Source organism: Nyctibius grandis, chromosome 19 (assembly GCF_013368605.1).
Source record: "Nyctibius grandis isolate bNycGra1 chromosome 19, bNycGra1.pri, whole genome shotgun sequence".
Taxonomy (NCBI): domain Eukaryota; kingdom Metazoa; phylum Chordata; class Aves; order Nyctibiiformes; family Nyctibiidae; genus Nyctibius; species Nyctibius grandis.
The window spans coordinates 9,274,363-9,297,012 of NC_090676.1; the positions used below are offsets into that span (position 1 = coordinate 9,274,363).

A 22,650-nucleotide genomic window follows, 5' to 3' on the forward strand; every position below is an offset into this window, starting at 1 on the left:
CTTCTTTTTTTAAAAAAGATCAGTTAAGCAGAGTAACATCCTTTTTTCTAGGAAATATTAGAACTGTTTTTACATTTAAACACCCTCTAGTTTCCTCTGCCTGCCTGCATTGTTCACTCATCATCCCTCCTGCCACCTCTTTGCATCTTCCTGTGTAATGTTCTTTTTGCTGAGTGCTCTCCTCATAGGTTTTTTTTGGTTTGTTGGTTGGTTTTGTTGGGGGTTGAGCACAGTTAGCAAATAGACAAATGTATGAGCAGCTGATATATCTTTTTAAATTTAGATTCTGTCATGTTTATAACTCTTTTAGTCTTAAGCTATTTAAAGCTGCATCTGAGATTGAAATACTTAAGTTGGAAATCCTTTTACTCCATTGCATAATCAAAACCTGGCATTTCTGAGTAGATCAGATGTAAATGTCCAGTCTTTCCTTTCTGTATGCTGTTCAGGAGGACGCTACAGCTGGATGTAGATGTCTTGGAGTGCTCTGTTACTCCCTTTGAAAATTAGTTGTGTTCGGTGTGTAGGTGTTATGAGTGGCACAACCTCAATCTTTGCAGCTATGAAAGAGGAATGAAATAAAAGGAAAATTCTGTGCCCAGATGATGCAGTTCTTAGTTCTTTAAAGGCTGTGAAAAATACCAGCTTTTCTGTTTTCCAATGCTGGTTACTCTGAAGGATTAAGAAGTCTGCAGCTAGAAAGTAGATGTGTTTTATGAATTAGTTTAAGAAACTCTTTGCAAGGAATAGTTTTCTTCAAGTGGCAGCAACCTCCTTTCCTGGTCCTGTTAGCACACAAGTTGCAATACATAACATAGTAATTCCAGACAACAATATATATGAGCTTTATGGAGGACACGACAGTCATACCCAAGGTTTGCCATCTGGTCTGTCTCAGCTGCCTTTCAAAATGTTGTCAAATGCTCTTAGAGTTTACACATCATAAATCTGTCACTAAAATAAATTAGCACCCAGAGCTCCCTGACTGTATTTCAGAAGTGCTAGGCTCTTTCGGGCAACGGCAGTCTCAGAGCAGCGTGGCTCTTCCTCAGATGGCTTAAGACTAGGCAGTGGTGGGACAAGTTCTCTGACTGTCTGTGCTGCTTATGGTTGTTGAGGCAATGTGACTGCCCCAACCAGCACCCTCCCTCCCTTTTCCAGCCTCCTCTCCTGCTCCTTGGGCAGAACTGCAGGCAGCTAGCAGGAGTGGGGAGATGCTGTGTTTATTGCAGCAGAGGCCTGCTGTGAATGAAGAGTTCTTTCTCTGTGGCTTTGTGATATTTCAGAAAGGGATGTTTAGCCAGTGCTAGTGTATACATACCTGTTTCCAAAGCAGTGTGGGTGACACTTGAGCTGCAGAACTGCACTGATCTTTAATGAGAGTCATGTAGCAAAAATTCTGTACTCTGTTTTGGAAGCATGGAGCAGAGGCCAGTGTCACCAAGGTGCAACACCTCTCTCCTGCCTTTTCTTTTTGAACACTTACTTTCCTTGGCCTTACTTTCAGGAAAAGTGGGGTAAAAACTTCCACAGGGAATTTCATTTGTTGATATCAACTGACATTTGTAGCAGCCAGCCTCTTTTTCCTGTGCATGTGTTACTTGCTCTGTAAATCATCCAAGAGTTTAAGATCATTAACTCCTCTCTCTTAATGGGATTCCCAGCTGTCAGTGTATTACCCATCTCCTCTGTCGTCTGTCTGACAAGAGCCATTGTCAATTTTCATTTACAATTTTCTGAAAAGAGAAATTGTAGCTATGAGTAAATTCTCAAAATACCAAATCTGTGCAAAGAACTGAATAGTTATATTTCATTGGACAAACATCCGACGTTCCCGTCCATTCATTTGGGGCTTTCTGTCTCCAGGACCTGTGTGGGAATGAGAGCGCCTCCCATTGCCATATTTTGATTCTCATGAGACCTGCCTCTTGTATTACTTAAAGGAGTCGCAGTGGCCAAGCAGTTTAATCTCAAGATTCAGATTTCACTTTAAAACATTCTGCAAACCAAGATTTTAATAAATAAATAATTAAAAGACTTTGCACTTCTGTAACACTGGGTCTCAAGATAGTTTGCTAGTGAATTAAGTCTTGTTCCAACCAGTGTGAGTAAGCAGAGAGGAAGCACTGAGAGGGTCTGTGCAAAGGTGGAAGCAAACCTGTGCTACTTTTAATTCTAGCTTCCTCCTTTCACATATGCTTTCCAATTTTGCTGATATCGGGGCACCTCACAGTCTAATTATTTATTCTGCAGTTACTTCTGCTGGTAGAAAAGTACAGCTAGGTATGCAGAAACCTTTCACATGCTAAAGGTGAATTCTGTCTGAAGAACTTTGTAGAGCAGATCAATGAATCAACACTAGGACAGAGAAAGTTCCTTGATTTAGCAAGTCAGAGTGTCTGGATTAGCAAAATGATTGGATTAGCAGCTATTATAGTTACTGTAAATCAGTACAAGCTTCAGCAGAACTTGGACTTCAGCCCACATCCCTCCACTCTCTGACAGGCAATGTAACTTGAGCCTAAAAGTACCAGTTAATTTGATCTAGAGGTTGTGTGTGGGCATAAGTCAGTTTAGGAGCAGTGGTCGTATTACAGGTTGTGCGACCAACTCGGGCAAAACAAACCCCAGTAATACTCAGGATCATACCTGAAATCAGAGTATGTCAGTGCCAAGCAAGACAGCATGGCACAAAGATCTTTAAATTAATGCCAATATGGCAAAATTTTGTGTGGTGAAGAGACACTTGCTGATGTGGAGAAGCAAAAGACAAATCAAACCACAGATTAAGCCTAGTTGGAGCCCATGACAGGCATTGGGGGATTGCAATCACTTATTTTGGATGAACTACAACTGTAACAGGCTGTCTTTGCCCTTAGCTGTGGGAACTATGGATTGAAGCAATTTAGCTGTGTTCAGACCACAGTGCTGTGCAGGCTCTCTGGCTATATTCAAACCCATTCTTGTGTCTCATGCAAAATGATGCAATTCAGCACCAGTTTGCCGTTTAGACATGGGACTTTAAAACAACTAAATACCATGTTGAGGCAAAACAGAACATAGTGAGAAAGTTAAATATTCCAGGCAATCTAAAAATGTGGGTCTTAAACACCATATTATGTATCAAGATGAAATTACCAGCCTTAGTTAAGGTTTCTTTAATGTATTTTTATCCAATTGTGGCTGACTATAAAATACTATTGGTCTAAAACATTATTAATTGTGAGTTGACAGTGGTTACCCCTTTTGCCAAACTGGTTAATATTGTCAGGTCCCAAGTTTTCCCACTGCTGTTTTTCAGTGGGCAGTGTTTAACTGGGCTGTTATGCATTGAATCAAGTGAAGCAGTCTCTTAGGAACTCCTTCAGAGCAGACACGTTGTTCATCTCTGTGTTAATCTCTCCAGTCAAAACATGTACCGTAACCTCCTAAATGTAATGTGGGGAAGAGTCCCTGCTAAACTCCTGCTGCTCTTTTGGCCTCTCTATTTCCCACTCCAGCAATTTTTCCCACTTTGCCTTTTGAGGAACCCTCTCCACTTGCCATGGGCCTGTCTTGGAGGTTAAAACACTGAACTGAATGCCAGAAAGTCTTGGTTGTACAAGTGACTTGCTGTTGGACAACTTACTTACTCTTCATTTCTCCTATACTACTTCATTTACTACTATATTACTCCCTACAATAAAATGATTATTATACTTCCTAACACATAAAAACGTGAGACAGCTGTGGCTAGTGCATTTCCCTGCAATTTCTGGATGTACAGACTCATCATGCACGTATGTGTAGGCACTTATCTGCATGTGGTGGGTTGACCTTGGCTGGCTGCTGGTTGCCCACTCAGCTACTCTCTCACTATTTGACAGGGTGGGGGAGAAAATGAGATGAAAAAATGCTTGTGGATTGAGATAAAAACAGGGACATCACTTACTGATTACCATCACAGGCAAAACAGACTTGACTTGATTTATTGCCAATTAAAATATATTTGGATGGTGAGAAACACAAACACTTTTATCCCAGCTCCCCCTGTTTTCCCCAGGCTGAACTTCACTCTCACATTCCCAACTCCTCTACTTTCCCCCCAGCCCTGAGCGGTGCAGGGGTTATGGGGAATGGGGGATTGCAGTCCATGTGTAACACTTCCTCTCTGCTGCTCCTTCATCCTCATGCTTTTCTCTGCTCCAGCGTGAGCTCTCCTGGGGCTGCTGTTCTTCAGGGTAAACCTGGTCCTGCGTGGGTCCCTTATGGGCTGTGGTTCCTGTCAGGAGAACTTGTTCTGCATGGGCTCTCCACCTGCCCCATATCCTTCAGAATATCCACCTGCTGTGGCACGGGGTCCTCCCCAGGCCGCAGTGTGGATATCTGCTCCGTCATGGTCCTCTCCAAGGGCTGCAGGGAGATACCTGCTCCAGCCTGGTCTCTCCAGGCGCTGCAGGGGAGTCTGCTCTGGCGCCTGGAGCGCCTCCTGCCCGCCTTTCTCTCAGGCCTTGGCACAGGCCTCACAGGGCCGTTTCTCTCATGTTTTTCCTTTCTGCTGTGCCGAGTTTTGCCCTTTCTTAAATGCATTTTCACAGAGGTGCCACCAGCTTCTCTGAGGGGCTCAGTGGGTCCTGCTGTGGGTCTGTTGTGGAACCAGCTGGAGCCGGCACAGGGCAGCCCCTCACCTCTCCTCACAGAGGCCCCTGCGGCCCCCTGCCAGTGCCTGGGTACGGACACCCAGTACACTGAGGTGTCTGGGTTAGGAGAGGTATCACTGGAATCCCTCCTTGGTCAGTGGAAAGAGACAGGCTTCTCACGAGGGCAGTTCCATTCCTAGGTACATCTGATTTGCACTTTGGTTGCATTTTTCTGCTGGTTAAAGATCTAAACAACCTAGATCCTAAAGCTTCATGTGGGTTGGGATTAATCTGTACCTGATAATTTCTGTAAGTACTGTGGGTGGGTATACAGCCGAGTATTATTCCTGTAAAGCAAAAGTTCACAGAACATTCCACTTCCGTAGCTCTAGTCATTCCTGATAAGACCTGCTATGGGCAGAATTTTACCTGATCGGAGGGGCCTGATCCAGCGTCACTGAAATACTGGATGCACATCACTGGGGCTGGTACAGCATCTAGACCGTGGCTAGGTTGACAGTCCATCACGTCTTTGAAGTGAACAGTGTGTTTTTTATATAATCTTTTCATTTATTTGGCCTTGGTTCACACTAGAAGCAAACATATGTGAACACAGCAAAATGTATTTGGCTTGAGCTCTCTTAATTTGGCCTATTTAACATGAGCGTTTGCTTCATTTATTTAGCAGCATTCATATAAAACGGCAGCCCTGCACAGATGAAGAACAGAGAACAACATCTATAGTAACATGCCCGCAACTTCTCTTTAATTTTGCAGTGGTTCTGGCATTTTCCTGTGGGATTGCACACTAAAGCTTGTGCCTTTCCATGAGCTGCTTCTGAGTTTACATTGTATGTTTTCTTTCCTTTTTTTTATTTTAAAGGAATTAGCTAAGAGGACTCCCTCTAAGCATCCTGATCACCCAGCTGTCCAGAATGCATTGCAGGCAATGAAGACAGTCTGCACAAATATCAACGAGACCAAGAGACAGATGGAGAAACTGGAAGCCCTTGAACAGTTGCAGTCCCACATTGAAGGATGGGAGGTATGATGTAGGACTAGCAAGCTCCCTGGAGGCAGTTCACTACACAGTTTAATGGGCTGAAGTTTAGTGACTCATACTGTGTACAGGGATTTCTGTTTCTTATGTGATGTGTAAATGCCCTTGAAGGTGTGGGCGGCATCGCTCTGATGAATTTAGAATTTAGTGTGTATTTTGGGTGTGCAGGCTGCTACTAAATTGTAGCAGAACAAATGGATTATGAAAGAAAGAAAGGTGTTAGAGCTAGAATGGACTGAAATTTCAAATGGACAGATCTCATTTGAAAGACAAGTAGGTCTAGAAGATTAAATCACGACTAGTTTAAATAACAGAAGTTTCTCTTCCCATTCCTACAAGCCTTTAGATTTTCCAGGAGCTTTGAAAGCTTCATATAGATTTCCTGAATAAAAGATAAAGATTAGATTAGCAAACATTAGATTAGAAAGCAACTGGTATATTTGTGTTTGCTTCAGTTAAGTTACTCATGGATGTGTTTCTAGTGATGTGTTTATCAGTAGGTGGATCTGCATAAGTAGAAGCATTTACTGTGGAAGGGAGAAAAATAAGAGAGGGAGAAAACTAGAATGTGAAGCTTGGGGGAAGATGAAATCTGGAAAAAGAGCCACTCAGCAGAAATACTGGGAAGTCAGGCTGGTGTGCAAAGGATTGGCAGCTTATCTTGTGATGACTTTAGTTGAGGTCTTTGAATCAGTGGAGTTGGAAGCCTCTGGGAGGTGCACCATAGGGAGTCAGTGGTGTTAAATGGTCTCATGGAGAGAATGGCGTCGGCGTTTAGTGAGACTGACATTTAAAATGTCGAGGCTGATCATTGCCAGCTGAGGATTTCGTAGCTGAGGACATTTTGTTAGAGGTCATGTAAACTTCCTCATGTTCGAACTCTTGGGTGCTCTCCATGACTCTCTTTTGGGTTGTTTTTTATCTTTCGTGTGTGTTTCAAACCTTGCTCATTTTTCCCTGAAGGATGTTCTTGGCATCCATGTAAAGACGTGAGAACAGCCCAGATATCCAGCTGTGTATTTTTTGGATAGCAAGCTCAGCAAACAAAGTCATACCATGTTCTGTATAGCAAGACTTCTAGAAACAGTTAAAACCATTTTGGGTTCAATGCAACTCATGGGTCATCTAGGCAAGAGACATAGTTTGAACTCTGGACCCTGAAGCATGACTGTTAAAAGTGTCTATGATGCCATAAATGAAGTGGTATCCAAACTTATTGCTTTTTTTTTGAGGATTTAACTTACCTACAGCAACATTCTGGGGCTGAAAACCCTTTCAGATTTGTTTATATATACTGTTTTGTAACGAAGTCATCTAGGTCACTCAGCTCACAATTTCAAAAAGGAAGAAGTGTTTTTCCCTCCCAGTAAGCTCTGGAACGTTTCTAAATTATTCTAGTGGCATATTAAAAGGAGGAAAACTAGCTCTATAAATCAGAGATACATGCCCATGCTCAACATGATGGCTTTTTTTTTCTTCTGTACATGTAAAGAAGTTTGAAACTGATTGACAGTTTCCTATCTTGGGTTTCCACAGTGCTTGGGGTCTTGTAAATTATATCTCTAGAGCAAAGTGCTATGTTCGTAAATACTGGTTTTAGTTCTTTCAGATGTATTTCACAGTTTATTCCTAATGAGAAGGGCTCCTAACTTCTATCTGTGGAACGCTGCAATTGCTGAATTAAATAAATTTTTAGCTTAACAATGCAGGAAGAGTCTATACGGCAAATTTATGCCTATTTTTAGTTTATCTGATGGCAATCTCTCCTATGAAGTAGAAAATTTCCCTTTTCCGTTAGCATGGATATGGGTTCTGAAGCACTGGTGCCCTGTATATATATGGTTATATACCATATATGCTAATTTGACAAGGCCTACGGCTTCCAGCTGTTTTAATCCAAGGCATCTAAATTGTCAAAAAGAAGTGAAGATCAGCTTACTTATGACCAAGTATTTTACAATTATAAGGAACGTAGCCTGAACCTGGGGAGTGTGCGGGCAGCCCAACATGAAGTTTGGCGTTAATTTGTTCACATAATTTGGAATAGGCTCCACCTTGTCTAATGTTTCCATTTAACCAAGCCCGCAAATCTGCGTCTCCCTGTCTAATACAACTTTCACACGCCAAACATATACTGGCATCATCCTGCCAGTCTCTTTCTGAGACAGATGATAATGAAGAGACATGTTAAAGGCCAAATCTGGGAAGCTGCTGAAGGCCTGCAGCTGAACCGGAGGTCTGTTCATCAAAATGAACTCTGCTCAGATTCATTCTTTTGGAATGTACAGAATCCTTGTAGATGTATGTTATGGATTAGTCTCGGGCAGGTCAATTTGATTCTGCTTAATCCTTCTGGGAAACAAAGTTTAGTTTAAAAAAACGGGAAGGAAAAGTAGAGGATGCATGAGAAGACCAACTTTTGTATACAATGTTTTTGTCTGCTTAGTGAAGAACAAGTTAATATGCTGTTTCTGTAAATTTTATACTGATTTTTCTGTGGAGAGAGCTCTTCCTCATGAGTCCTTGTGAATTATTTTTATGAACAATTGCTATATATCCCCCAATTCTCCCAGTCTGAAATGCATAGGGAAGCAAAACCCTCACCTCATCACAGAACAGCATGAGTTGTAAGATATGTGTTAGTCCTTTTTCAGATCAGTCATTTTATAATTGGCTGTAATTTGCAGTTCCACCAGCCATGATGTTTTCTTTTTCTCCTTCCCACCCCTGCAGCTTAAATCCACTTAGAAAGGTGAGAAATCCTGTGTTGTCTCTGAAAACATCAAATAAATCTTTTTACTCTTTCTTACTATTGAAAAACCCCTCAAATCGGTATAAATAGGAAGTAGCTAGGTCAACAGCAAACAGGAAACGCATCGACAGTGCTTAGATACCATCATGATGGGCCTGATGGAAAAATAAAGATTCTTAGATTTTAGGGCGAGAAGCGGCTGTTGCAATAATTTGCTTTCACTTCCTGCTCAAAATAGGCCAGATAATTTTACCCAGTAATTCCTGTGTCAGTAAAAGATTGACTCCAGTTACTGATGTCACTGTGCTCATTGCTTTTTCTGTCTTTGGGTATCTTTTGGAAAATTAAGTGCTTGATATTGAGGTGTTCTGAAGCCTTGATTTCTCCATGGGCAAACCACATGAGGAGCGTGCTTTTATGTTGTACAGTCAGTTGGTTTCTATTCCTATTTGTGTATGTGCTGGTAGGCCTTTGGGGTCAGAATTCTGAGATATGGTGATTGCTTCTGGAGATAGTAACAGGTCACTTTCAAAATAATAAGGGCTCTTTTCTGGACATGTATTAACTCTTTCTGGAGAATGATTAAGAAAATAAAAACTTATCAGGACAGCAGATGGAACTATTGCATCTAGCTAGTTCCTGCATCATTCTGTCCAGAATGTATAGAAACACATATGTGGAACACACAAATTGGTGCTGCATACTTGGCAGCCTTTAAAGAATAACTGCTTCCTTGTTAATTAAAAGCAAGACATGGACAGCACAGCTGGCAAGGTTTGATTTAGAAAACGGTGTAATCAGAGCTTCATTCACACCTTTAGGGTGACTGCATTGCATTTAGAAAGGCTGATTTCTATTCAGTGATTTCCCCTGAATAGCTTGATGGCAGCAAATTGTACCTTGGGGGAGGGGGGGTTGAGAAAAAAAAGCCAATCACTCCTGCAATGTCTAAAATAGTTCAAACAAATCCTTCTGGGGTGACTTTCTAGATGGAGCTGGATTTCATGCCTGCGCACAGAGATATCTTCAGTTTCTTTAAGTGCAATGAATTGCATTTTACAAAACTTTTCTATTATTTGTGAATATAGGGTTAATGGACCCTTGGAAATCAAGCAGTTTTGTTGATAATGAATGCCTTGCAATCCAAAGTCAGTTCTCTTTTCCAGTTAAGACTCCAGGCAGTGGGTCATATAATCTAGTTTACTTCCTTATCTGCATGCTGACCACGGAAGGAAGTTACTGTTACCCTAAGTTGTTCTTCCTTCCAACTCAAAGAGAAATGCAAAAGCTAATAAGTGATCCAGAACAGGATGGTAGATGTTTCCGATGCTTCAGGGTGTTTTTTTGAAAAGGGACCTTTATTGATAGGATGCTCTTGGACCTTTGAAGTAACACTAGATCAAGGAATTTAAGGCTAGTGCCTAAGATTTAGCCAAACCATCTTGTTTGGTCAATGGAACAGTTGAGTAGCAGATTCCCAACTGTGTGCATTCAGAATATGGGGACACTTGGAGTTTGCCTGTCCTGAGAGCAACCTGGGACAGTCCTGTAGTTGTTTTTCATTTGGACCCAACTGCTGTGGTCCTAAAGGGCCCCATTTAAGGGACTGTATGATTGCTTTTTCTAGGAATAATCTGAGTAACAGTCTGGGGAGTGAATGGTTTAGAGTGATCTACTGTGATTTTCAGCTTCTGGGCATCCTCATAGGCTAAAGTGTCTTTAGCAGCAAGCTCAGTTATCTCTATGGCTGTCTAGTGCATATAATGGCTTGCACATAGGTAGCACAGTGTCCAGGACCCAACCTCTGATTTTCATGGCTATGTTTCTAACTTGCATGTGTTTATTAGAACTCCAGAAAGGAGAGCACCTGTGTATATTTTGAACAAATGAGTTGGAGAAACATCACCACTGAGATGATTTTGCAGAGAGATGGTTAGTAGTGATGTATGTTGGTATCAGAGCTACAATGTTAGGGAAAAACCATTATTCTTTTATAAAGCATTCCTAAAGCCATCACTTTTGATTTTTGCAATGATAGCTCAGGGTATGAAGGGAAGACTAATGGTCTTGAGAGACTCACAATACAGCTGCTTTGAGAGTGAAAGATTTCTTCAGGAAAAAGTCTCCTGGAGTTTAATAGGGAAGATTTATTGCAGTGTATGAGGACTCTCAAAAAATATTTGTAATCCAGAGAAAACATGATGTGTTTAGCCACATTAAGAAATTGAGGACTTCCTCCTTATGAGTGCATCAGTTATCTCCAGTTTAGTGACATGCAGGTAAAATAACAGCATTTTAGTAAAAATTCTTCATTGTGCGCACACACAAAGTTAAAAATAAAGAATATCTCTTTTCTATTTCAGGGGTCAAATCTGACAGATATCTGCACACAGCTCTTGCTCCAAGGGACTTTGTTAAAAATCTCAGCAGGCAATATCCAGGAGAGAATGTTCTTTCTATTCGATAATCTACTGGTCTATTGCAAGAGGAAATCCAGGTGAGTCCCTCTGTCTTTACGGTTTTATAATGGGACCATTCAGAAGTTTTGTTAGTAGAAGCTATGATCAATTACTCATCACTCACTGTATTCCCTGTTGCTCTGTGGGGCTGAACCGCAGGTGTGACTTTCCTCTGTTCTTGACTATTGCTATTACTTAGAGTATATGAGAAAGAAGTCACTGTATGGTAGGATAAATATGCCAGACAGTAATGGGGTCCCGGCCCTGAGAAGTGCACAATCCAAAGACAGAAGTTGATACAATGCAGAAAAAGCACAGAGTGAGTTCTTACAACTGGAAAGCTTCCCAGAGCAGATGGGTCTCCAGGAGTGATGTGAAGAGGGAGGCCTTGCCAACTTTCATTGTGAGGTTATTCCAAGCAGAAGAAAGAGGGTGATGTGAAAACTTATACAAAGCCAATAAAGGGGAAAGTGGAAGACTAAGAAAGCATTAAATAGATGCAGGGCACAGAGGAGTGAGGAAGAGATTAACATCAGCAAGTTTTTGTTCAGCATTTGCAGCCCATGTGTTCTGTGCGTTGTCTTCCTTTCTTATCCTAGTAACAATTTTTTCATCATTCCACCTTACAAAACTTAAACATTATTAACACCTACTGCTTATTATTAAAACACCATTGGCAGTGTGGAGGGCAATTTGCTTCTGCAGCAATTGTACTGTATTTCAGTTCTTAAGCTTGTCACCTTCACAGCTCCAGTCCCATGCTCATGTCTTGGTCCTTTCTGAATTCACAATACATTCCCTACACTCTGGATTCTCCTACTCCGTTTCCTGTAATATCCTCCCCCTTCTTCAAGTTATACTTCTTTACTGGTGATGGCCAAGTAGAATGGCCAACCCAATTAGAATTTCTCAAAAACCAGAGTGTTCTCTCCAAAGGAAATTCTCATATCTCAAATTTGCGTTTATTTCCCAGTTTTTTCTTCAATGGAAATTTTGGAACCGTTACGCTGGGAAAAAAATAATTTTAGTAATGTTCAGACTTTTTGTGTGGATAATGCTGAAACTATACAATATAAATACAAATTATTAGGTGAAATCTACATTAGCAATTATTAGAATGTGGTGTAAACATTTAAATGAAATTTAAAAAAATTACAGAATTCAATGTTATATGGCTTTTAATATTATCTAACTGAAGCATTCTGACTCTGCCGAAATGAAGCAAGAAAGATGAAACATTTCATTTTGACACTTCACCAGATTTGTCAAAATCCAAACTTCCATATGAAACAGAGTTCAGAAATGTGTGTCTTCTAACAGAAAACTATTCCTTACAAAAAGAAAAAAAAAAAACCCAATTTGATACCTAGTCTTTTACTTCGTCAGAGCTCTTAGAAACTGGTTTTCTAGTACCGTTTGTAGTTCAAGTTAGCCTAGCCCCTCCCATGCTGTCCAGGCATTTTTCCCAGAATTCTAAGATTTAGAAAACAAAATGTTCTACTGCCTTTTAAGCAACTTTCTGTTTTTGTACAGAAGATATTACTGGGCTACTCTGTAGTTTGGCTTGATTTTGGAGGAGGCTGCTGTAACACTTTGATTTTCCCAAAGGATCAATATTGTTTATCTTTGTCTAATAATGTAGCTTGAACGGATGAAATAGCCAGAATCTGATTTTCATTAAAAAGTAGAATATTTTATTAAGTCTGCTGGGAATTGCCTAATGTAAAAGATATATTTAGGGATTGCTGAGCGACTTTTAATTTTGGATATTTCTCCTGTCTAGCTGCTATTTATAATTAGTCCAGGATGGAAATGAATGTCTATCCAGTTGTGCTGGTGTGATCATTTGGCCGGCTGCTTGACAAACAACTTACATGTTAGTGGGACACAGATTTTGAAAAAAAAAAAAACCCCAAACCTGCCTGTGTCTGTTCCTAATTTGAAATTGAGTGACGGTTCTCATCTCACTTATATTATGCTTGTCTTGTAGAAGCCACTGGAGTTTTTCTTGATTGAAAAGTGCAGTCAGAATTCAGGCCTCAATCTTTGATAAGCAGTCAACAATGCAGCCATTTGAATTTGGGCATCATATATTTTCACAATAGCATAAATTAGGAGTAGTGTTGTTGAAACCAATTTAAGATGTGTTTAGAATCAGAATTAGATCTGTGATTTTAGATCTAAGACTGCAATCTCACCTTTTGCAGAAGCTTAGGGAAGTCTGACAAACTGATGACATAGATTTTCAGGGCTGAGTATTGTTTTGTGTTTTTAGCAGGATCATAGACTGCTGTTTAAATTGAATCCTGATGTCAGGAACAATATGTTTCATGTGGGGAAATGGGCTGAGTGTCTAAAGTGTTTCACTGTGGCTGCCAGGACAGCTTTTCTTTTGACTCCAACAGTCGTCTTTAGGAAATGATCTAATAGCTCCAAGATCTCAGTCCCTGTCAGTCTGATGGGATGTAAATATATGGTCATCACTAAAGGTATACTTGTCACTAAAGCTAGTTGTAAAAGGAAAAATTGTTCAGAAAAACTTGGTGATTCTCCTCTCACCTCAGTTTATCATAGATATTTCACTTTGACAGAAATTTTCTCCCCAGCTGTTTTTTATTGCAATATTCCTTGAATCTTATGAGCTCCTGGCAAGTTGCCACAGCAATCCCGTCACTATACAGAGTTTGGACACCTGCCAGCTCAAATGATGATCATTTGACCAGTTGTGTTTTGGTTCACATAGCAGAGTTGTTCTTGGATATTAAAGCTCAGCAGGTGTCAGTTGGATAGTTTTAAACCTATTCTAGACATAAAAATCGGAATATAACTAGGAAAGAAAAGTACTTTCCTGAAATTTTTAATGAGACACTTCAACAGAGGCACTATAAAGCTTATGGATAAGGATGTAAACTTTGGTGCAAAATCGTCACAGCAGCACCTTCACAAATGCTGCGTACAATGGCATTTAACACCAAGAGACCACGTGACACTAGCCTCTTTACATGTTTCATTTTGTATTTGAAACTTGGTACACATACCACAAATTTATCAAGGCTTTAGGCAAACAAAGGAGGCAAATGTAACATTGTGTCAGGTGATACTGCAGTTTTTGTCCCAAAGCCATGTGCAGTTCAGTTGTACTGGCATTTCAGTCAGTTAATCGTCAAGAATGTAAATCTTGAAGGCATCCCAGTCTTCACATAATCTTGCAAAATAAGCTCTTTATCGCTGTACTGACATTGTTGTACGCTTATCTTTGTGAGCTGATTGAGTATTCCAATTATTTAAAATCAGAGACATGGTCAAATGCCACAAAACACTCTATTGGAATCCTTTTTTTTTAGTCGTATCTCATGTTGATTTATGCATATATATGTTACACTATTTGCTTATGTGTGGCTAACAGTCTAAATGCTAATTGCAGAGTTACTGGAAAAAAAACATCTAAACGGACAAAGTCAATCAACGGGTCGCTGTATATCTTCAGGGGCCGAATAAATACAGAAGTCATGGAGGTGGAGAATGTGGAAGATGGAACAGGTAAGAGACCAAATTCTGTCTTTTAACAACAATGAAGTCCAGATCTTGCATTGGAAGTTGGTACAGAAGTACTCGTCCATCTCCTTTAATGAAATCTTAAGTACACTTTGTAACTTCTGATGCCTTCATTATTAGACCAACTTATATAGTTGAAAGACTGGATGTGCTTTCAGGCACTAGTCTTCATTCTGAAATGACCTTATGAAGAGTTTGTGTACCCCAAAGCTTGTCTATTTTTTCTCCTAATCCAAGTTAATTTAGTAAAAGATACTCTTATCTTCTTTCCATCCTTTCTTTTCTTACATCTTAAGCCATTACAGCTATAATAACAGGACTTTTGGATGTTCTTCTCATTTAGAATACTACCAAATATTAGTCTTAGCATCATGGAATGTGGCTATGAACAAAACACAGGAATGCAGTTGTGTTAGATTCTTGTGTTCTGACACAGGCAGGAAGACTGGATGGGTTTCTGATTACATCCACAAAGGTCACATCAGCCCCTGCTCCTATTGTAACAAGTCAAGAATTAATATTATGTTCTTTAAACAGTTAACATTTGATGAGTTCCCATGTCTCATGGACAAAAATCTTTCCAGTGCAAGAAGTTAGCATCTCCCCAGAAAGTTCAGAACAAATAACCTGAACAAACATCATAGACTTTTTCACTGATGTCATTGTATTTGCAATATTTTAGTTCTTCTTTTGAGGTGAAATTACGAAGTGTCACTTGTAGGACTGAAACATTCAGTCAGGTGAACAGCCTAGCCATGGATACTTCTATTAGTATTTGTACTTCCAGAGTGGTAACTAGCCACCAGTCACATGGACAGTCAGTAAGACTGATTCATGAGGAACACCTCCAGAAATCAAGCTCCTCAAAGAAGAAAATTTTAATTGCAGTGTCCCACACTGATTTGATTAAAGTAGCAGGCCTTCAGTTCACTCTGTGTGTTGTGCTTTGGGTTTTTACAGCAGATTACCACAGCAACGGCTACACTGTGACAAATGGCTGGAAGATACACAACACAGCCAAAAACAAATGGTTTGTCTGTATGGCCAAGACTGCAGAGGACAAACAGAAATGGCTGGATGCTATAATCAAGGAAAGGGAGCAGAGAGAGAGTAAGTGGATAATGTATTTTCTAGTGCACTGAATGAGCTTGTGTACAAAGTGGAAATGTATATGCATGTATAAGTATCTGAGAGAAAAAGAAAAGGTGGCAGTTCCTCCGTGGGCAGAATTAAAACCTGTCCTTAATGACAAAGAAAATGAAGTGTTTGAAAACAAATATTTCAGAAAGTGTACCTTGGGGTGTTTATGGATTTGTGTCAGTATATTTATCAAATATTTTTATTTGCCAGAGTCAGTTTCTTTGATGCAGTGAATTACTGTGAAAAAATTACATTTAATCCATTTCATTTTTTGGTCTTTTATTTGTAAAGAAGATAAAATTGTATTTATCAGTAAAAGGAAAGAAGAAAATCCAGCGTGCAGCCTTTTTCCAGAGGCAGCGGCACAAACTCGTTCTCACAAACTCAGCCTCCATGATCTTGAAATAAACAGAACTTTCCATGGAGAAGAACTCTAGAAATATTACACTTAGACTGAGAACAGTGACAAATGTACGCAGATGCTTGTCACTTTTATCTTTTCTTGTGGAATGAAACAAAAGCTAAGCTTATCTTGAAACGGTTTTGTACAATAGAAGCAAGCACACAAAGCCATGAATCAGGGTGTGTCATGGAAGTTCTGAGTTCCCTTAAAAAGTCAGAACTATCTTTCACAAGTGAACCTGCTTCCCTGTTTGCTCAATGGGAAAAATAATAGCTCATTGCCAGAGGAACAACACTTATTTTATCTGTGCTTGACTTCTTGAAGTGGTTCCCCTCTCTGCACACACAACTCCAGTAAAAATGTAATAGTTCATCTATGCTAATATTGAAAGAGGTCAGTCTGAAAGCCTTTTTTAGTAGTATGTTTTCAGAACTGTACTTGCTAAGCAATAATGCTTTAGATTTTTGAAGTATTTTAAGAAAGTTACAGATTTGTCACTGAAGTTTAACAAAAGCAGAGAATCTAAATCCTTTAATGTCCTTTGAAATTCAAACCTTAGTTTTTGTGTTACAATGTTTTGTATCTAATCTGCTAAACACAACGCATGTTGCAGTGTTATTTGTTACCATAGAATATAAACCATTTCTAACATACCTTATCATATATGAACCCCAAAGCACCTTTTGATAATAGCAAGGATACTACCTTCAAAATGTAGGTCGAGCATGGTGTAAGTTCAAAAGAACTACCTGAAGGCAATGGAGAAGAATTAGTTTTGTTTTTTTTTTTTTTATTAAAAGGAAGTGTTTTACCATTCTGAGCTGGTGATTTGTGCTCATTGGTCAGTTCTGCATCCCACTGTACTGTAAGGATCCTGATCTTCCACATGATATATTTTTTTAATAAAATACATTTCTTGGATCTTACTTTTACCCTTAGAGTGCTAAATCATATCTCTAAAAGATCCAGTGAGTCTCCATTTCATAGTGAGTTTTTGCTTTGTGAGGTCACTTGCTCTGCAGAATTTCCTGTGCATCAGGTAAAATGTGTGAGGAGAGAGAAGGTTCAGTAAGAGGTAAAAAGACAGGACTAGAAAAACAGACCATATATAAACAGGGAGCTTGAGAATATGGGGAGGTGACTGAAATAAATACTAAGAAGGGAAAAGAACTATTCCTTAATAGAAAGTTTTTCAAAATTTTCCATGCAGCATTGGCCTGTAAGAGTGTTTTTTTTCTGATGCTTTTTGTCATATAGTTTTATGATGTGGCAGCTGATGACAGGCACTCGGGATAAGCATAGATGTTCTGGCAGACATTCCAGGCCTTATTGGAAAATCTCCTTTGGATCAGAGTACTTGCAAAGTCACAGAGATACGAGTGTTTGGATTAGAAAGCTTGGTGAGATTCCCAATTCTGTAGGATGAGTTGGGTAGAATGTGCATTCCAGTCTGCCATTTACATCAGAGCCTGGGGAATTCAGTGATGTAAGACCAGCAGGAAAAATGTATACTATTACACAGGCTGTTTTCTATCACAAGTTCACGTTGCAAATTAGCCTCGGCTACACGTGTCAGCATTCGCATTGAATTGGATCGCAGTATTGGGGGAAGAGAAGGATGGAAGAGTAACGGCAATAAGCCAGAGGATTTGTGGAGCCAAAACCTTTAGCCAGATATTGGACACATGAAAGAAATACTTTATTTGAAAGACAAAATATTGTGCAAGTCTAATTTCTGGATCGTGCATTTCAAGCCTCTAAAACAAATGCATTAAGCGTTTTCAGAAAGCTAGAAAGCAGCTCTGATGACACAGAAGACTGTTAATTCATTTCAGTATCTTACCATAAAGCAACAGGATTTATGTCCAGTTAGGGTGAACTGCTCTTCCCAAAGAAAGTCCAGTTTTCATTTCCAGCCTTACACTGGGCACTTAAATTCTGCTAATGTCGATCTCTGTAAAAATTAGGCACATAAGTACAGGCCCAATTCAGGCTGCCTGTTTTCAAGCTAATCTTAAAGATGTCTAAAATCTGTGCCTCTGTTTTAGATTCTGGAGTTGCCTAGATTTGCAAGTTCTAGAATAACATAGCCAGAAAACAATATGATTTTTCAGGCTAGAGGAGACAAAACATCTACAACAGCAAAACAGCTTTTCTCATGTGCTGTCCTCCTAGAGTAATTTGCAAGCCTAAAGGGAAGAGTGCCAGAAAATGCCAGTTATGACGATAGTTGTAACGTAGACACCTGTTGTTTTCAGAGATCATCTTTCTGACTGTAGCAATTTTCAAGTTAACATGAGCTATGTGGAAACTCATACAAAGTAGATGTGAAATTTCCTCTATATCCGATTGTCTATCATTCCTTAAATCATTCAGTATTTCTTTCATTGACTGGATAATATGATTGTCAAACTGTATTTTTAGCCGAGGGGTATTAGTAAATAGGCTAATTAAGAAACGGTGAGAAAATAATGTTCCTGTCTAGTTTTGATTTATTTAAGGATGTGAATTTGATTTCAGCAGTTTTGTATTTTTGGCTTCAAGTAATAGAACACTCAAAAAGTCATCTGCTCTGTCAAGCATTTAGCTGCCTTGAACAAGTCTTATGCTGGCAGTTATTTCAGGGTCAAAAGTGAAACTGCAATAGGAAATCAGTTTCAGAAGGTATATGTTTTATCTTGCTTTGTTTGGAACTTCTCCATGTTCTGTAAACCATTCTACTTTGTGTGATGTGATGTAACCATAAGTTTAAAGCTACTTTTTAAAATGGAGAAGAAAAGCTACAAGCATCTCGTTGGTGCTAAACTCACCAATGACAGTTTTGTACTCAGATAAATAAATGACCCAATTTCCCCCTTATTTGGAAAATAAGTCAGTTAATTTTTGTGTTTCTACCACTTTGTCTCTTTGGCCTCAGCTTTTGACTTTGAGCAAACACCTTATCTGCTGCTAAGGATCTGAAGGAATTTCTGCTTTGTATTCTAGGTTTGAAACTGGGAATGGAGAGAGATGCATACGTCATGATTGCAGAGAAAGGAGAGAAGCTGTACCAAATGATGATGAGCAAGAAAGTGAACCTTATCAAAGACAGGAGGAGAAAATTAAGTACTGTTCCCAAGTGCTTTCTTGGCAAGTAAGTGGCATTTGAATTAAAAAAGCCCTTTCATGCCAATTAAAAGAATAGATTCTGGATGTGCTGGGTGTGGCGCTGTGAGGTCAGATCAGACGTGCTTTGATGCAGCTTAATTGGAAAGGGCAGAAGCCCCATTATATTTGTGATTTATTAAAATTAATCATCGATTTCTATTTTATGCCATACATAGGCTGTATAGTGACAGCTCATTCTATTGTACAGTAACTCATAACATCTGTTTCAAATCAGCAAAAGGAATAAGAAAAAATACCCTAACTCCCACAGGCTCAGGGCTGTTGGTGGCCTAACCTGTGTCCTCTTTTGTATACAAGCAAATGCTTACCAGGTGATGTTTGAATCCAGCAGAACTTTCCAAGTCTCAGGATTGAATTTAGATGTTTCCTGTTTGTCAATGTAACAGACACAAATGAAATTTTGTGCATCAGGAGACCTGGTGCATTTGTTAGAAGTATAGGGCTTTATTGTCTGGAAAAAACCTATTTCACTCAGGCTAGATATTACAAAATAATTCTTAAGAATGACATGTATGAGACAGTAGAAGAAAAACCCCGTGGACGAATCAGATCAGAGATTAGATATGATAGCAGTGGGGCTGTTGTAGGGAAATGTCCTGCATGGCACAGAGAGACACATCAGTTAACCTGAGGAGACTTTTCCACCTCAGCTGTTTAGGATTGAAATGATCAGCTGTGGGAGGAAAAAAAAGTTCTGAGAGGCAGATTATCCATTCATTTCCCTTCCCTCCCCCTGGTCTCCGTAACTGCAGTTTGCAGGCAGCATTCCTTGTGTACAGGGTGTGGAAATGATGCATTGTCTTTCTGCCTGACAGAAGGCAATCTGGTAGCATAGGCTGGCGATATTTCAGCTACAAAAAAAAATTCTTGGTTTTTGGAGATTTGGTTGCTTTTTTCTTTCCCCTCCACGCTCCCCAATTGATCTTACTGGATTCAAATTGAAACCTTTAAGCTCTGATTTTGGAGGCATTTCCTATTTTCCATGCAACAAGAAGTACCAGCTCAGAAACTTATGTTCTTCCAGTGCTGATATATATGAGTCTGTGGTGGATTCCCCGATGTTTTGCTTAGTCTCAAATCCTACCTGAGGTTTCCTGCTACCTTTTTCTTCTAAAATGTCTATTTTCTTACATGCTCCACAATCTGTCCTGCTCATTGCCCTCAGTTTGCTTGACAGCCACCTGACGCTCCAGTAGTGAGGATTTGACCTAACCTTGCCAATGGGTAATTGAGCCCAGACTGAGATACCTACAAGTATCCTGATCTCTGACAAAAACATTGTCTGCTAATGTGCCAGCCTTCCCCATAGAAAATAACTCTGCTGATATCTTTTCAACAGTCACTTTTTGTTACAGTCCTGGGCAACTAGATGATCTTTAAGGTCCCTTCCAACCCAAACCATTCTATGATTCTATGAACTCAGTTGAGTGCAACTCAATCAGTGCAATCCAGTCATGACTCACAGACTTTTCGTATCATTTCTGGGGCTTCCCCTGAACAATGCACATTGGCTGTGACCTGTTCATTTTTTCAGATATTGCTGCCTAAGGGAGTCACTAATAACTGTGTAGAGATGTACTTAGTGGTTTTCTGCTATGTGCAGCCGAGAGCAACACTAAGGCTGCAAAAAATAATTTTTCTCTTGGCCTTTGGATATCAGATGGCATCTAATAATTCAAGAGATAAAATGTGTTTCCAGAAAAAAAAAAACCAGGAACTAATCCTAATAGCTTCAGAAATATCACATGCATTTATTTATAAGGCTGTTTATTGAACTTCACTTCAGCAACTGACTGGCTTGAGTGCACATCCGTTTTGCTAACCACTCCCAGGTATACTGGCATTTAGGCATGTGACTAGTGATATAATGGGAAAGATGTGTGTTGGTGCCAAAATATGTGAATAATATGCTTGCCATGCTTCTTTTCAGCAATGCACTAAATTGATTGCAAAACCTTGAGAGGATCTATTAACCTCAGCAGATTCCAAACATAACTGATCAGATTGCACAAACCTGGGTGGGTTGGATTTTCCTGTGTATTTCTTGAGCAGAAACCTAACTATTCCAAGTCCCTTAATTTCAGAGGTATAGTTGGGAGATGCTGTCCTGACTTGCATGCCAGATGAGACCTGAGCATGGCAGCACTGGGAAGTGAGAATACTCTCAGTTATACTGGAGAACTGCTATAGGACAAGATGAGGAAACAAATCAAGCTTTGCCATCCAGTTTTTGAGTTGATGCTTTTTTAGCAACAGTCCAGCATGTGCCTAAAAAACATCTTGGAATATTTCTGGATCATGCACTTTTCCATGCCTATAAAGCCTTCAGAGCAAATGATTACTGATTTTGCTTATGAATTAAATGCCACAGAAGTCTTAAAGTATCTCTTAAGAAAACGATCCCATGGTTCTGAAGCTTCAGGGCTGTGAGAGTAGTGCTCAGTCATTTTTCTTTTTCAGCTCGCAATTTCAAACTTTAAGATGGCTGCCTTACATTTACAATCCAAATGAACTCCAGGGACACAATTCCAACTAAAAGAAGCAGGAAAGCTGACAGGGTAACGGTGTTCCACTAAAGTTTTGGGCAACTGTTTAAGTGCTGTAAACAGCCCTAGACCCATTGCACCTGGTGGAAAAATGTATAGCAACTGGGCATCTACCCTGGGTACTTAACATGATTACAGTCATTGGCCAGCATGTCCATGATGGGGCACTCCACAGAGTGTGTGTCTTGTATTCTCAGTAATGAGTGGGGAGGATCATTCTTACTTCTCCTCCCTCTGCAGTTTATATTCTGTTTCAGCTTTTAAATACTTATAGAAAGAGTTCAGAATCACTGGGAAATTGAGAATGAGCTTTCCTTTAGGAGACAGAGAATCTGACTCATCACTACAGTACTCTGGCTTTAGGAGTTTTACAAAACTCTGCTGGTTTCCATGGGATTCCCCTGGCATAGTTGAATAGATTCTGCTGCTTTTTCTACACTGTGACAGTTACAGAGTAGCCCTTCAGCAAACCAAAGTTTTCAGTATTGAAGTTGTTGTTGTTGTTATTCTAAAGGCAAAATGAAAATACTACCTACAGCTTAGATGAGTCAGCTCTGATAAACATGAAGAGACTAAAAATACTTCATTTAGAGCCCACGGGCAGAGGCATGGATACTGGTTTTGATAAGCAGCAACCCTCTGCACGTTGGCAAGCACCCAAGTGGTTTACTGAACTCAGATTTCCCATATGTCGCTCTACTTTCATATATTCCTTTTGTTCTTCTCTATGAATTCAACATATTTCTGGTATAATCGCTAATTAACCTGGCAAACAAGTCAGCCCCCTAGGGCCTTGACAGTGCTGTATTCATCAGGCTTGCAATGTCTGTTTTTCTGTACTTACTGTTTCTAATTGAATAACATCCTACATATCTATCCATTTTTTGGCTTTTATTCTGCCCATATGTGCAGCTCTGTCCCTCACCAGAGAGAGGTTTTGTTTTGTGC

At 39.7% G+C, this 22,650-nt stretch overlaps 1 protein-coding gene across 4 annotated transcripts in view; it reads left to right on the forward strand.

Annotated features, from left to right (window-relative positions):
* PREX1 (phosphatidylinositol-3,4,5-trisphosphate dependent Rac exchange factor 1) overlaps nt 1-22,650 on the forward strand; it is a 167,656-nt gene that overhangs the window by 83,942 nt on the left and 61,064 nt on the right. For all 4 annotated transcript variants that reach the window (XM_068416018.1, XM_068416019.1, XM_068416020.1 and 1 more), the window contains exons 6-10: nt 5,503-5,664; nt 10,795-10,928; nt 14,315-14,430; nt 15,406-15,555; nt 18,974-19,121. In XM_068416018.1, the coding sequence (XP_068272119.1) occupies nt 5,503-5,664; nt 10,795-10,928; nt 14,315-14,430; nt 15,406-15,555; nt 18,974-19,121 (710 nt within the window). The remainder of the gene's footprint in view (nt 1-5,502; nt 5,665-10,794; nt 10,929-14,314; nt 14,431-15,405; nt 15,556-18,973; nt 19,122-22,650) is intronic.